The 15457-nt window shown below is 57.0% G+C and overlaps 1 protein-coding gene across 1 annotated transcript in view; it reads right to left on the bottom strand.

Moving 5' to 3' along the window:
• The window catches only part of GALNT9 (polypeptide N-acetylgalactosaminyltransferase 9), a 70172-nt gene that overhangs the window by 39741 nt on the left and 14974 nt on the right, over nucleotides 1-15457 (bottom strand). The window contains exons 3-5 of the mRNA XM_068562772.1: nucleotides 12350-12516; nucleotides 9929-10103; nucleotides 5367-5564 (exon numbers count right to left, since the gene is read on the bottom strand). Coding sequence (XP_068418873.1) covers nucleotides 5367-5564; nucleotides 9929-10103; nucleotides 12350-12516 — 540 coding nt within the window. The remainder of the gene's footprint in view (nucleotides 1-5366; nucleotides 5565-9928; nucleotides 10104-12349; nucleotides 12517-15457) is intronic.

The following is a 15457-nucleotide window of genomic DNA, read 5'->3' as shown; positions in this document are numbered from 1 at the left end:
GCGGGGGTCCATACGACACAGCCAAGATGCTCCGCACCCGCGCCCCGCTAGCAGCTCCGAGCCACGCGGAGACGGGGACAAACACGCCACTGGTCACGGGTCCCATTTTGACCTCCTTCAGACCCGGGAAATAGCTCCATTTCAATGACAAGTTGAAGTTCACGCGTGCGGCCAGCCGCCCCCAGCATGCAGGACCCCTGGGCCCACACCGGGCCCGCAGGCCCCTCCCTCCCCTTTCCACGTGCGGGGGAAGCCGTCTTTCTCCTTCTGTCAAGACTGAGATATTTCCCTCCAGCAATCCAAGCCTTCTTTTCACTCTTTTTTCTTCCTTGAGCTTCAAGGATAATAAATGGTAGGGAAATTTCCTAAAGGAGATCTTCACACGCCAGCCTGTTCCCATGGCTGCTCCAGGGCGGGTGTGCGAGCTGCGTCCTTCAGGAGAAGGGCAGCGGCTCCGCGCCCAGGTCGGAGGGAAACGAGAAATCCCAGAGCGGTTTTCAGGAGAGACCCTTCCAGGCCTGCTTTGTCCCCGGGGATGCAGTTTCCCAGCCTGGGGTCAGGGTCTCGGGAAGTGCAGGGTGAGGGGCTCCATCAGAGGGTGGCCAGGAGCCTTTTCTGCAGGCACTGGGGCGCCAGGGCTTCTCCTGAGGGCTCTGCTGTGGCGGGGAGGTTGTGAGAAGGGGGCGAGGAGGGCCGTCCGCTGGATAACAACCTTGGACGCAGAGGGCCTTGAGGCTGCCCCTGGGGTCCTGTTACTCCGGACCCTCCAGCTCGAGGGGTGTGTGAAGCAGGCTGCTGGGAGCAGTGGGGACTGCGGCGCTGCCCCTCCCGGGGGGTCACTAGCAACTCAGCTCCAGTGCACCGTCACCAGGTAGGAATGGGGGCCTGGGTTTCCAGAATCTTCTACTTTTCAGAGAGTAGATATCAGTTTCATGTGAAATCTCTTAAGTGTAAACATTGGTTCCAATTTCAAAACATACATGGTACAATCAAGGCAACACGCTGTAACTCAGAGGCGGCCTTTTCTAGAACTTGAAGGACGCGGTTACGCCACTCTTGGCTCCCTGGGCGCCGTGCACACTGAGATGGGAGATTCAGAGTGACTTCTTCTCTCCCCAAGAAGAGGGGCCGGGGGTCTGGGGGGCCGTCCTGAAGCATCACAAGCAGGGCAGTGAGTCCCGGCATGGAGGCTGCTGAGGGCCAGGCGGGATCTGGGGAGGCGCCGGTCGGCTTCCTCTCTTCCCCGAGGGACACACCACATCTGATTTCCAGGGAGCCTTGGCTGGGCGTGGTTAAAGCCATCACACGGGCCAGCTGGCCATCAGCCCCGCAGGCAGCCATGAGAGGCCCTTGTCAGGACTCTGCTTCCCCGCGGGCTGCACTCATGCGCGTTGAGGACGCAATCGGGGACCGGCTGTGATGGTGGCTCCGCGTGGAGCCGAGGAATGTTTGTGATTGTCACACGCAGCATCGGCTCCAAACTGCCACTGTGGTCTCATCTCAACATGGCTGTGTGTCGGCTCCATCCCCATGGGGACACCCTCCTGGCAGATGCCCAGCAAGGCTTAGGACCTTCCAGTCTTGGAGCAGGGCTCTGCAGAGGGTCTGTTCTGGACATTGGCCATTTTTGGTTCCCCAGCGTGTTCATTTCCCGTGGCTGCGAAAAGAAGTACCATAAACTGGGACTTCAGACAAGAGATATCTGTCCTCTCACAGCTCTTGAGGCCAGAAGTCTGAGGTCAAGGTGTGTCGGACAGGGCCGCGCTCTCTCTGGAGGCTCCAGGGAAGGGTCCTTCCTGCCTCTTCCAGCTCCTGGTGGCCCCAGGTGTCCCTTGGCTTCTGGCTGCATCCCTCCCGTCTCTGACTCCAGAATGGCGTGGCCTTTCCTCTTCTGTGTGTGTCTCTCCTAAGGGCACTCATGACGGCATTCAGGGCCCAGCCGGGTGATCCAAGGTAATCTCCCCATCACAAGATCCTAATTACATCTGCAAAGATCCTTTTCCCAATGAGGTCGCATTCATGGGCTCTGGGGGTCAGGATGTGGACACGGCTGTCTGCTGCACCCAGCCTTCCATCTCAGCCTTCTTATAAACACCCCAACATCTTTTAGGGAGACCGCCTCTCTCCTTGCACATACTCCCTGTGGGACGGAGAGTCCCCAGACCTTCCCCTCTGTGAAGGTCAGCGGGTCACTGGAGGACCCCTTCTCCCGTCTGCTTCCAGGAAAGAGGGGGGCAGGGGTTTGCGGCCCAAGTTCAGCCATTGCCACCTCTGTTCCAGGGACTGACTGAGGTGGAGGGACACCCGTCCGCAGTGTCGGGGAGCCGTCTGGCTTTCCTGCCGGTTCCTCCCCAGAGCCGCTTCAGCTCACATTAGCTGGCGCCCTTCTCTGTGGCTGGAACCCTCCTGGTCCCGGCTCAGAGATGCTAATTTAACTGGCATGGTAAGCAGCTTGGGCATTGGAATTATTACTTTTTTGTATGTTTTGAAATTCATTTTAAAAATCAACTCAGCAAAGGTAAATTTACACACAACAGGACACAGCCCTTGAAAGCGTGTGGTCCGAGTGGTCTGATGGAGGGAACGCCGGGTGACCCCGACGCAGTCCAGATGGAGAATGCGCCCATCCCGGGCTCCTCGGCCCTCCACCAGGGGACTGCGTTCTCTGGGCTTCTCTGGGCATCAGGTCACACACTACGTGCTCTTTTGTATCTGGCTCTTTTGCCTCTGTTTCGCCATTTTGAGTTGCACCCGCACTGTTATGGGCATAACCGTTTATTCCCTTTTAGCTCTGAGAAGTCTCCCGTTACATAGATAGGTTATGCTTCGTTTATCTACTCGCCTGTTGGTGGACATTTGGGTCCAATTCGGGACTATTGTGAATAAAGCTGCCACCACAAACATCACGTCTGTCTTTTGTAGACGTGTGTTTTCATTTCTTTTGGGAAAATACCTGGGGCAGAGCGGCTGGTCATACAGGAAGTGTTTTTACCTCTATGAGAAACGCCAGTTTTATGAAGTGGTCTTGCCGATGCTTTCTCCCACCGGCCGCGCTGAGAGTTCCGGCGACTCCGTGTCACCAGCCCCGCTGCCACTGGTGTGTCTGTCCATTCCAGCAGGCGTGCAGGGCCCCTCACTGGGACACTGTGTGACTCCGCGGTGGGCGTTTTTCTGTGAGTGTGTCAGCATTTTGTCTACCTTCTTGTGTGCAGTGTCTGTGCAAGGCCTTCGCCCATTTTTTATTTGGGTTTTGGGCATCAGGGTTTTCAAGTGCTCTCCCGGTGATGCTAATAAGGAGCAAAGTTTGAGACAACACACAGTCTGGCCAGAGCATACTTCCTGCAGCTCGGGGCATCCAGGCTGCTTGAGACTTGATTTCTCGCTGGACGGCTCTTTGCTAATGGAGCGTAGGTGCCCGGAAGCCCCCGTAAGACACTCCTAGGGGAGGAGAGAGCTTTCAAAGGCGCAGTGAGGGATGGTCTTGGTCGCTTGCGGGCAGAGTGGCTTGTTTCAGCAGGGACACATCAGTTTGTACAGATGAGGCAGGAGGGGTCCCAGCCCGAGGCCCTAAAATCCAAACCTCTACAGGGGGAGACCTGGCCAAGGCTCCAAGGGGTTAGCAGATCCTGCAGATGCACATGCACTCTGGGAAAAAAATACCTCCATCCTGCTGGGCCCCCGGGAGAAAGTGGTAGCCCCACTAGATTTTGAAACATAGATTTCCCAGGGGCTCAGCAGACTAGGGAAGTGGAAGGAAGGGCTGCAAACTACAGAAGCTCAGTCGGTGATGGAAACAAACAAAGCAAGCCAGGTGCAAGAAATGACAGCGCAGGTAGGAAGGCAGAGCGTCAGGGAGACAATGGGGAGTGGTGGGGATTTCGGGAACTGGAGACCACTGCCCTATTTAGACAGGGGACTGCTTCTCAGCCCCAGGGACTGCTGCCTTGTGAGAATGTGCACCTTCCCATTTTTATAAAGATGCTGGGTTGTGGGGGTTTTTTAAAATTTAATTTTATTTATTGATTTATTTTTGGCTGCATTGGGTCTTCATTGCTGCACACAGGCTTTCTTCTCTAGTTGCAGCGAGCGGGGGCTACTCTTCGTTGTGGTGCGCGGGCTTCTCATTGCGGTAGCTTCTCTTGTTGTGGAGCACGGGCTCTAGGTGTACGGGCTTCAGTAGTTGTGGCATGCGGGCTTCAGTAGCTGTGGCTCACGGGCTCTAGAGCGCAGGCTCAGTAGTTGTGGCGCACGGGCTTCGTTGCTCTGCAGCATGTGGGATCTTCCCAGACCAGGGCTCGAACCCGTGTCCCCTGCACTGGCAGGTGGATTCCCAACCACTGTGCCACCAGGGAAGCCCTGGGTTGCGTATTATTTTTTAATATTTTATTTATTTATTTATTTGGCTGTGCCGGGTCTTAGTTGCAGCAGGCGGGCTCCTTAGTTGAGGCATGCAAACTCTTAGTTGTGGCATGCATGTGGGATCTAGTTCCCTGATCAGGGATCGAACTTGGGCCCCCTGCATTGGGAGCGTGGAGTCTTCAGCACTGCACCACAAGGGAAGTCCCAGGGTCGTGTATTTTTAACATGTGAATATCTCTCCGTTTTCATGTTTGGGAACCGATTCAAAATAAAATAAACGCTTTGCAGGACAATCTCTGGGGTCTGCTGAAACGCCTGGGGTCTCTGTAGCACACACAGCATCTGTGGTCTCCAGGTCTCTGCTCTGCTCCCCAGCTCGTGTATTTGACTCTTGTGGTGCTGTCTCTGCCTCTGTCTGTCTGTGTGTCTGTCTCTCCCTCGTTCTGTCTGGGTCTCTGTCTCCTTTCCCTCCCTCTCTCCGTCTCTGCATCTCTCTTCCTCTCTGCTCATGACACCTTCCCAGTTTTGTCTCTTGGTCTCCCTGCCCCCTACCCTGACTCTGTCTTCCTCTGTTCATCTCTCTTTCTTGTTCCCTCTCGCTTTCCTTGGTGTGTCCCCTGTTCTGCTCTCTCCATGTCTGTGTTCCTTTTCTCAGTCTCTTTTACTGGCTCTTTCTCTTTGGATGTTAGCTCTGTCTATCTGTCTGCCTCCCTCCCTCTCCCGCCCTCTCCCCCGCCCCCGCCCGACCTCGTCATCTCTCAGGTCACAAACTGGAGCCGCTCCCAAGTTTCCCCATCACATCACCCTGTCCCTCTGCACATCTGGGCAGACGCTGCATCCCACCACACTCACTTCCCCACGTGGCGCCAGGCCCCGTCTTTCTGCAGAGGAGCACGCCCCGTCCCTCCAGCCCCCCAGCCCCCTGCGGCAGCCCCGCCCCACGCCGCCTCACGCTGTCCCGGCTCCTCCCAGGGCAGGCCCTGCGCAGGGCCCCGGGCTCGGCTCACCTGATGGGGGCTGCCTCGTCGCCGCGGTCCAGCCAGTCCTGGGGCGGAATGATGTACATGCACCAGAGCCCCCAGTTGTAGCCGTGGGCCGCGCTGGCGTACTGCTGCACCTCAAACGTGTCGTACTTGATGTTGTCGATGGCCGGCAGGACGATGCGCCGCCGGTCCTCCCGGATCCGCGAGAGGGCGGGCTCGGCCCTGCGGGGCGGTGCATGCCCGTGGGGAAGGGCATGGGTGCCGGGACCCCCCGCCCCATTCCCCCAGGTGGGGGCGCCGGAGGCAGGCCTCCTCCAGGGAGGTGGCCACACCCGTGTCTGATGGCGCCTGCGGACGGCGGATCCAAGGGCTTCACCTCTGGAAGCCCCGGGGTCGCCTGGGCTGCAGACCCGCCTGCCGAGGTCTCTCCCTTCCCGGGGCAGCCCGTGGCTAAGGACTGATGGACCCCAGGGATACGGGCACACGGATTGGGCCCAATCTCCGACACCTCTACGGGGCCGTCCTGGCTCCAGAGGCCCTGTGGGTCAGCTCAGTCTGTCCCTTCACAGCTCGGCCTCCCCCTCCCGGCCCTCCCTCCCCGCACGGGTGGCCACACGTTCATTTACAAGCATGAACTGAGAACCTGTTATGAGCCACACCCTGTTTTAACACAGCAGAGTACATTCACGAACTAGAAAAGAAAAAAAAATCCACGCCTCAGGGAACTTACGATACACTGAAGTGACAGAAAGGCTACCAGGTACTGTTGTGCAGTGCACAACCTACACAACAGTATGTGGTGGCCCTGACTGGGTGGGGGTCAGGGGACAGACAATAATGTGTAAATAAATGATATAATATATTAGGAGGTGTTAGTTGTTGTGGTGGGAAAAGAGAGTAAGTAAGGGTGGTTTGGAATTGCACTTTTAAATAGGGTGCCCGGTGTAAGTTGCCCTGGGAGATGACCAGAAGGAGGTGTAGGATGTAGCAGGTGGTGGGAGAGATGGGGGTGGGGGGGCGGGCGTTCCATGCAGAGGGAGCAGCCAGCGCTGAGCCCCTGGGACGTGCTGGTGCACTTGGGGAGCGGGCCAGGGGGCTGGAGTAGAGAGATGGGGGCAGTGTAGGCAATGAAGCCGGAGAGGAGAGGGACCGGAGGACGTGGGCTGTCGGTTGCAGGAGTCCGAGAGGCCAGCAGGTTCAGCTTCGCCCCAGAGACGGCCTTGTCTACCGCAAGGATGAGATACTGCCCGAGGGCCCGTCACCAAGCTGGAGTTCAACGTGGTCGTGAGCAGCCCACTGACGGGGCAACCAGAGAGACGAATGCTACAGGGGGACAGGGGGCCAAGCTCAGGCAGGGACAGCGGGGGCGGGGGGGGGGGGGCGCTGGGGCAGTTCTCTGACCCTGCCTGGCGAGATTCGCCACGTGGCCCGCTGTCCTTCCAAGCGAGAGCCTGGTATTTACCTGCCTTTCAGCTTCATGAGGAGGATTAATTAATTACTGTTAGCAGAGTGTTTCAGAAATGAAAAGCTCTCTGCAAATGCCACGTCTGCTAATAAGGCAGGATCTCTGTGGAGGCAGTTCTTGGAGGAAAGGGCTATTTGCAGATGGATAGCTGGGTTTTCAGTTGTGAAAATTAAAGTTACACGGGTTTAAAGTTGCACTTCGATGTGGTAGACTTGTGGTTCTCCCAAATGCCCTCCAAATGCTCCAGGGAGTTTAACGTATATAAGAGGGACGGAAAGGCCTCCAGGTACAGCTGTGCAGTGCACAACCCGCACAACAGTATGGAGTGACCCTGGGGGGGGGGCAGCCCATAACATGTCATTAATGATAGAACGTGACAGGTGTCATGGGAAAAGAAGACTCGCTTCAGGAGGGTGGCAGAGGAGAGGGAAACGGGGGCCAGCAGGGGAACTCAAAGCAGAAAGAAGTTGAATCTCGGTCAGCAACGTACTGGGACAGAACCAGCACTGAGAACAAGCTCGTAGTCCTGGGGTGACTGAGATGCCACGGCGAGAGTGGAGGGAACGTGGAAGGAGAGGGCTCCATTCACCTGGAGTGGAGAAGGAGGTGTAGGATGTAGCAGGTGGTTACAGGCACCAAAGCCCTGGTCCAGCCAGCAGGAGCAGTTAGGAAAACCAAGAACTTTGAGAGACCGCGAAGGCCAGACCCTCGTGGCCCCCGGCTGGGGATACCGGCCAGGCGCTGTGGGACTTGATCAGCACGTCCACCACGAACGCCTCCTTACAGCATTCGCACCCCCCGCATTTCCCCCAAGGGAGTACCTCAGTGAACGTCCTAGTTTAGGCTTCACAGAGTTTGGAGGTATAATGTGGGAGATTTGATATAAAAACGGTGAGGCTTAGTTTCTCTTGAAACAGGGCAAGCTGCCCACCCACCCCGGGGCTGACTTTTCCCTGCAGCTCATCTGGTAGGCGCTGAAGGCTACCCCATGCAGGGCTCATACTCCCTGCCCACTGTGGACCCCCTGCAGACCCTCCCACTGTGGGTTTCACTTAAGGATCTCGAGATGGGATCATCCTGGGTGGGCCCTAAACCCACTGGCAAGGGTACTTAGAAGAGAGAAGAGGAGAGGCACAGTCACACAGAGAGGAGAAGCCATGTGAAGACGGAGGTAGAGATTGGAGGGATGCGGCCACAAACCAAGGGACTCCTGGAACCCCCAGAAGCTGGGAGAGGGTTAAGCGGTGTCTTCCCACAAAGATTTGTCCATCTGGAACCTGGGATGGGACCTTATTTGGAAATAGAGCCTTTGCAGATGTTAATTCAGTTAAAAAGCCCAAGATGAGATCACCCTGGATTGGGCTGGGCCCTGAATGCAAGACGCCTCCTTCTAAGAGAAAGGAGAGGGAGGTTTGAGATGCGGACACTGAGGAGAAGCAGCGTGATGACAGAGGTGGGGATGGAGGGAGGTGGCCACAGCCCTGGGCGCCTGGAGCCCCCAGAGCTGGGAAGGCGGGAGGAGGCTCCTCCTCTAGAGCTGCCGGGGGGGGGGGGGTGGGGGGGGTGGGGGGGGTGGGGGGGGGTGTAGTGCAGGCCTGCCTGCGCCTTGACTTTGAATTTTGAATTTCTGTTGTTTTGAGCCACCGGCCTTTGGTCATTCATTATGGCAGCCCCAGGACACTCACGCACTGGGTGGCCCTCCCTCCAGCCGCTCATGCAACACAGGTGGTCCCCTGGGGTCCTGGTCTGCAGTCCCCGTTAGGCACTTGCCTGAGGCCCGTGGCTGCAGCCGGCGCCGCTGGGTGCGAGGTGTGGCTCACGTGTAACCCTGGCAACAATCCCACTTTCTAACATCCCCACTCAGCGCCGGAGGAAACTGAGGTCCCCGCCCCCCGCCGGGGGCTCAACCCCTCGCGTCACGTTGGCGGGCCGAGCGTCACGCCGCAGTCCTGCGCGCCGGGAGCCTTCCCGCGGGATGTCACCCTCTGCCCGCCCCGCCTGCTGCCATTTATTCCTCTCGCTTCCACTGCAGGTCCCGGCAGGAGCGAGGGCTGCCGGGGGCGGGGCGTGGCGCCTCCCAGATGCAGGCACCAGAGAGGAAAATAAGGAAACGTGCCAAGAGCCCAGTGGGCGCTTTCCAGAAAACTCTGAGGCGCATTCTGCTGTTCTATCAACACATCCTCAGGCACCTGCTGTGGGAACATCGGCTCACAGCCGGCCTAGGGACCACAGGGTCTGGAGAGAGGCACCAGGGCCAACCCCAGCTCTGACGCCCCGTGTGGATGCCCGCCTCCCCTTTGGATGTGGGTACTTTGCTGGACAGATGACTGCTCGTAAGGCCTCACTGGCCGCCGTCGGGCACAGCCGCGTGAGAGTCCCGGGCGGCGGAGCACAGACCCCTGGGCCCACCCAGAGACCGTAGGTCACACAGAGCTGCATATCCTGCGAGCTCTCGGGGGCTGCAGATGCTGCTGGTCTGGGGTCCACGCTGAGTACTGAGGACCTGCAGGGGCCCTGCCTCCCCAGGGCAAACACAAAGCCAGGACAGGTGCCGCAGCCTTCCTGCGGGGCGGGCCCCGGGGCGCCTCTAGATCATCCCGCGCAGGTGCTCCTGAGCCACCGAGGTACCCCTGCCGCTCCCCGGCCACATCCGCCTCCAGGTTTCTCATTAGAAGCCCACCTCACCCCTGCATGGATGGGTGGGAGACAATGGGCGGACGCTTTGATCTAGAATTTTCCATAAGGATGAGAAATTGCTTCCAACTTGTGCCCTAGACTTAGGTCTCCATTAACTGAGACCCTACAGACCACGTGTCCGTGCAGCAACTGCCCCCAGCCTTGTGTGTTGCCCTGGCCTGAGGTCACATGAGCAGCCTCATTTGACTGTCACCTGCTGGAACGACTGGCCAATTCAAATTCCTCTGGGGGCAAGGTGGGGATACAGATCAATCTTCATGTATATGCATCACAAACAGGGTTCTGGGTTCAGGAGCTGGACGTGGAGTGGCAGTGTGGCTGGACTCAGCTGCCCCCGGCCCTGCCAGGCTCATCCTCTTTGCGGGGGTCCTGCAGGCGCCAGCAGACCCCGCCGACCCCGCTCAGGGCCCAGCCCCACCCTTACCAGCCCATGCTGAACTCCACGTGGGCGTCAAAGAAGCCCACGACAGGGGCCGTGGCGACCTTCCAGCCCTGAAGCCGAGCCCGGATCAGGCCTTCTCTCCTGCTGTTTCGGACGATTTTCACGAGGCCCGGGTACCTCTTGCTGACGTACTGGTCCAGGTTGAGCTTGAGTTCCACTGCGGGGGACACAGAGATGTTTCGGGCGTGACACCTCGGGAGGGCCTGAGGTCACTGAGACCCACGGTCGTTGTGTGCCCTGGATCCATATTTCATAAACATTTAAGAGGACCCACCGTTGCTGGGTGTGGGCTCGGGGTGCTGGGGGGACCTCGGAGAGATAAGAGCCCACCTCATGGAGCTGCATTCCAGCGGGAGAGACAATGAACAATCAAGCCTGACTGATTCAGACAGAGAGGCACGTGTTATAAAGACAGGAGAGAACGGGGCTGAATTACTCAGCTGTAAAAAGGAAGGCAGTCCATGGACAGACGGATGGATAAACAAAGTGTGGTCCATCCATACAGTGGAACATGATCCAGCCTGAGAAAGGAGGGGATTCTGACTCATGTAACTACGTGGATAAACTCGAGGACATTATGCTCAGTGAAATAAGCCAGTAGCCAAATGACAAATCCTGTGTGATTCCACTTATATGAGGGCCCTAGAGCAGACAAACCCACAGAGACAGAAAGCAGGGTGTTGGGTGCCAGGGGCTGGGGGAGGGTGGTGGGGAGTCAGTGTTTAATGGGGACAGAGTTTCACTTTGGGAAAGTGAAAATGTTCTGGAGATGATGATGGTGAGAGTTGCACAATGATGTGAATGTACTTAATACCCCTGAACTCTGCACTTATTCTGTAAATGGTTAATTTTATGTTGTGAGAATTTCAACTCAGTAAATTATTTAAAAAACTGATGAGGGCACAGGCGTCTACGTGAGGAAGCTCCCAATGGCCAAAAGTGCAAGCCACAAAATAAGTCACAATAACAGACTTTAGCCGGTAGGAAAAGAAAAAGGGGAAAAGGGAGTGGCGTCTGAGTGAGGCGGGAGCCTCTCCGGGCCCGCTGGGCAGGTGCGGGGGCGGCCTGTCTGCGGAGCTGACACGTGGGCCGTAACGGGGATGCCGGCGCGGGCAGAGCGGAGGACAGTTACAGGCGTGGGAAAGGAGCCCCGAGCCCCGTGGCGGATCCTTGGCCCGTCCCCGGGGGTGAGGGCAGGGGTGGGGAGGAGGGATGGGCTCAGCGCTGAGCAGGAGGGCTGCGGGGGGCTGGAACCCGATCCTGGCTCCTGGGCCTTGGTCAGTATCCCCGCACCTTGGCTGAGCGGGCTTCTGGCAGAAGACGCCTACCGCCCATCCCTCCCCCTCAATCCCAGGCTCCAATGGGCACTCCTGTGAGGGCAGCCCTGGTCCCAGGGGTGCCCCCAGCCGCAGCGGCCAGGGCTTCCTGGAGCAGCCTGCCCGTGCTCTGTCCCGGCCTCTCCAGGGCCCCGCGGGGCGGCGCCAGCCACCCGCTCCCTGCTGCCTTGACAGCGTCAGGCGGGGCTCTCCCCGGCGTAGGCGTAGACGCAGAGCACACGCAGGGCTGGAGCTCCTTCAGGCCCAAGGGCGGCACCTCTGCCGTCCTGGAGGGCTCTGGGAGGCCTCTCCCCGCTCCCCTCCACCCGCCCCCCCGACTCCCGCGGTGAGGAGGAGAGGCTGCTGTGATGGGAGAGACTGGGGACGAGGAGGGACCGGCAGGCCCAGCTCAGCGCACCAGGACCTCGGTGTGGGGACCGCAGACGCGGGCAGGCGGGGCACCTCCGGACGCCTGTTAGGGGCCCGGAGCCCCGGTGCCTGCTGGGTGTGGACAGCGTGCTGGGCTGGACTGAGGCTGACGCAGGGCCACGCCAAGGGCCCAGGTTCCGCCGTGAGCGCCAGCCCAGCTTCCCCACCAGCAAGCCTCCCACTGGAGCTTTGTCCAGGTGCGGTTAGCATATGGGAGAACTCAGCACTCTGGGGGCCTTTCTGGCTGGAGGAGCGGAATAGCACCCTCCCACAGCTCAGGCCCACCCAGAACCTCAGAATGAGACCTCAAGTGGAAATAGGATCTTTGTGGATATAACTAGTTCAGGATCTTGAGATGAAAACCTTCTGGATTAGGGTGGGGCCTAAATCCAAGGACAAGTGTTCTTAGAAGAAGAGGAGAGACACAGACACACCGGGAAGAGGCCTTGTGAAGATGGAGTCAGAGGTGGGAGGGATGTGGCCCCAAGCCCGGGACACCAGGGATGCCGGCAGCCGGGAGAAGCTGGGAGGGGCAGGAAGGACCCTCCCCTGGAGCCCCTGGAGGGAGTGTGGCCCTACTCACAGCCCGAATTCAGACTTCTGGCCTCCAGGGCTCTGACATGCTTCCCTCGCGGGGGGCCGGGCTGGCCCCACTCACCATTATCACTGTTGTCGTCTACCAGGATGACCTCCTTGAGGAGCTGGGAGGGCGTGAGGTTGACCACGCTGTGGACGGAGCGCAGGATGACCGAGAGGGCTTCATTGACAAAGATGAACACCACGGAGATCTGGGGCAGGTCGTCCGAGTAGGTCATCTGTCTGCACCTGCGGGAGAGGCGGGTTTGGGGGCAGTGGTCAGTGTCGGATGTGATGGGGAGGTGGGAGCCTGGTGCCCCCGCAGGATGCCCACTGGGACCAGTTCTAAATCCTGCTACCAATGGAAGAGCAACAGCAATGCCACAGATGGAAAAGGACCGAGCGCAGTGAGGGAAACAGCACGATGACGTTTGTCTCGGAAGCTCTGGACTTCAAGGCTCTGAGCCTGAACCCTGCTGTCTCCTTGCAGGAAGGCAGGGAACTTGCACTTGTAAGGGGTTAAAGTCCCCCCGGGATCACACGGAGCATTTTTCCTTGATGCCTTGGAAGGCGTGGAAGAGAGATAAAAGGAATGGTGGTCATCTCACGGCGTAGTCCAGTGGAGGGTCTGGGAGAGAGCCCCAGCCCGGAGCCCACGTCAGCTCCTGATGCCCAGCTCTGTCTGAGCGCTGGGTGGTCATGGAGCAGGTGGCATCTACTGAGTGGGTCCTGCACTCGGCGGGCACCGTCCCCTGAAGTGGGGTCTAAGTAGACAGTGCTGGGCTGCCCAGGAGGGCGGAGCGCTAGGGCCAGACGAGGGCTGTTGAAGCAGGAGAGATGTCTGCGTGGGACAGCCTAATCGTGGCCTCCGCCTAACCTTAGCATCGAGGCTGAAATAGAAGGATGAAGTATCTTCTTCCAAAGGGCTTATCTTGGCTGTAGGGTTGTGGGAGGGAAAAGATGGGGGGCAGGGAAAGCAAAATATTCCTTGTTGGGTGTAGGATGAGGGCAGTGAGTGGCTATTAATGTAATAATACAGTGGAATACATTCACAAGGGGCAAAGGGAGCTCTCAGAAATAGAGAAATGGGAAAAAAGGAACAAAAAATAAAGTAAGGCAGAAGGCACCCAATCAAGTACGTTGGCTGCTACAATAAATGCAAATAAACTTACTCTCTCCTTAAAATGGCAGAGGCTTTTCAATGAAGTTAGATACATACACACTAAAGCACACTTACACATGCACACATTCACTCAGTCACACACAGCTCTGCTGTGCGCGGTTTACAATAAATACAGTTCAAATAGAGTGATTTTTAAAATTAATTAATTAACTTATTTCATAAATTTATTTATTTATTTATTTATTTATGGCTGCATTGGGTCTTCATTGCTGCGTGCGGGCTTTCTCTAGTTGCGGCAAGCGGGGGCTACTCTTCGTTGCAGTGTGCGGGCTTCTCATTGCGGTGGCTTCTCTTGTTGCGGAGCACGGGCTCTAGGCACACAGGCTTCAGTAGTTGTGGCTCGTGGGCTCTAAAGTACAGGCTCAGCAGCTGTGGTGCACAGGCTTAGTTGCTCCGCGGCATGTGGGATTTTCCCGGACCAGGACTCGAACCCATGTCCCCTGCACTGGCAAGCGGATTCTTAACCACTGCACCACCAGGGAAGTCCAGGAGTGATTTTTTTAAAAAAAGATTGGAAATATAATCAAGTGAGAAAGGGATGCCAGACAAATACCACCCCCCGCAAACCAGAAATTCAGCACAGATATCACATAGGATGAAGGAGGTAGACTAGTTATAAACCATTATCACAAAGTGACCTGGCAGCTGGGTATAAAAGGAAAAACTACTAGAAAAGTCTACAAGCGTGCATCACCTTCAGACTGGGCAGACTGAAAAAGTAAGACCATGAAGGAATTACGTAACGAATCCCCTAATTCCTTCTCGGAAAATTTTTTTTCTTATGCCCATAGGACATTTACAGAAAGTGGTCATGTATTAGGAGAATAGAAAACCTTAGATTTTTATGAAGCAGGGATTTTACAGGCAGGGCCATGTCTGTGGGCGTGTGACCCGGGCAGTCCCATGGGGCCCACACTGGGAAGGGCTCGCTCCCATCACAGGCTTCTCCGGTGTGCCCATGTGCTTCCTGTTCTCATAAGGTCATTAGCTTAGTGGCCGCCCTGCGCCAGTATGACCTCATCTTAACTAACCACAACCCCATTTCCTAATCAGGTTACATTCTGAGGTCCTGGGGGGTAGATTTGGACATATCTTTTGGGGGACACAACTTAGCCCATAGTCAGTTATTCTTATCCCACACCTGGAGAAAGAGTTTTATTTGAAGGTGGGGAGGTTATTGCAGTTATCGGGGGCTGAGGATGGACGTGGGCCAGAGCTGTCTGAGAAAAATAACCAGTACTGGGGATAACCAATCATGATAAACAATAACTATATCAACCAATCATGAGGACAACGGATCATGGTGATAAATAATAGTGATGAAAACTGATACAGACGATGACCAATCATGATAATAACTAATACTAGTGGATAATCAATCATGATGACAACCAATCAGGATGATAGCAACAGCTGAGGGCCCCCAGCACGCAGCACGCGCTCTGCCCCCCCCGAGCCACCCTAACAGGAACCTAACATCCCCGTTTTGAAGTTGAGGCTCCTGGGGGGGTAACTCCCCGCTTCCGTAGTGCGCGCTGGCGTCAGAGCCGGACCCGAGCCACCAGCTTCAGGCAGAGGTGGTGTTCCTGCCCACCCTTCCAGGCTGCCCTCCAGCCCCTGCGCACAGCTGGGGTTTGAGCGCCAGACTGACTTCAAGATGGATGAGAGCCCTGCGTCACTGTCGCATTGATATGGGCTGCAGTGCTGCTGGGGAGATTTCATTACTCAGAAAAATGCTTTCTGACAAGAAAACTTCACTCCATTTTTCTGTAGAGGAAAAAAGCTGGAATGCATAATTTTCATGAACTTGCAAATTGTGTAAAACAGGAAAAACACCACCTTGAGGAAGGAAATACATCTTGAGAGAGACTGTGGCTGCAGCTGCATATGGGAAGTTCGCAGGTGCCTTTGGGGGAGGGGCTGCAGTGCCCCGCCCCTCCCCCGCCCCAGAGGCCTGGTCTCTGCCCTCCTGTGCCTTCTCCCCAGCTCACCATCCTCAGGCGTCCT

This window comes from Eschrichtius robustus, chromosome 14, assembly GCF_028021215.1.
Source record: "Eschrichtius robustus isolate mEscRob2 chromosome 14, mEscRob2.pri, whole genome shotgun sequence".
In the NCBI taxonomy this organism is placed as follows: Eukaryota; Metazoa; Chordata; class Mammalia; order Artiodactyla; family Eschrichtiidae; genus Eschrichtius; species Eschrichtius robustus.
Note: the sequence above shows the minus strand (reverse complement) of the source record. Positions and strands in the feature narration are given on the sequence as shown.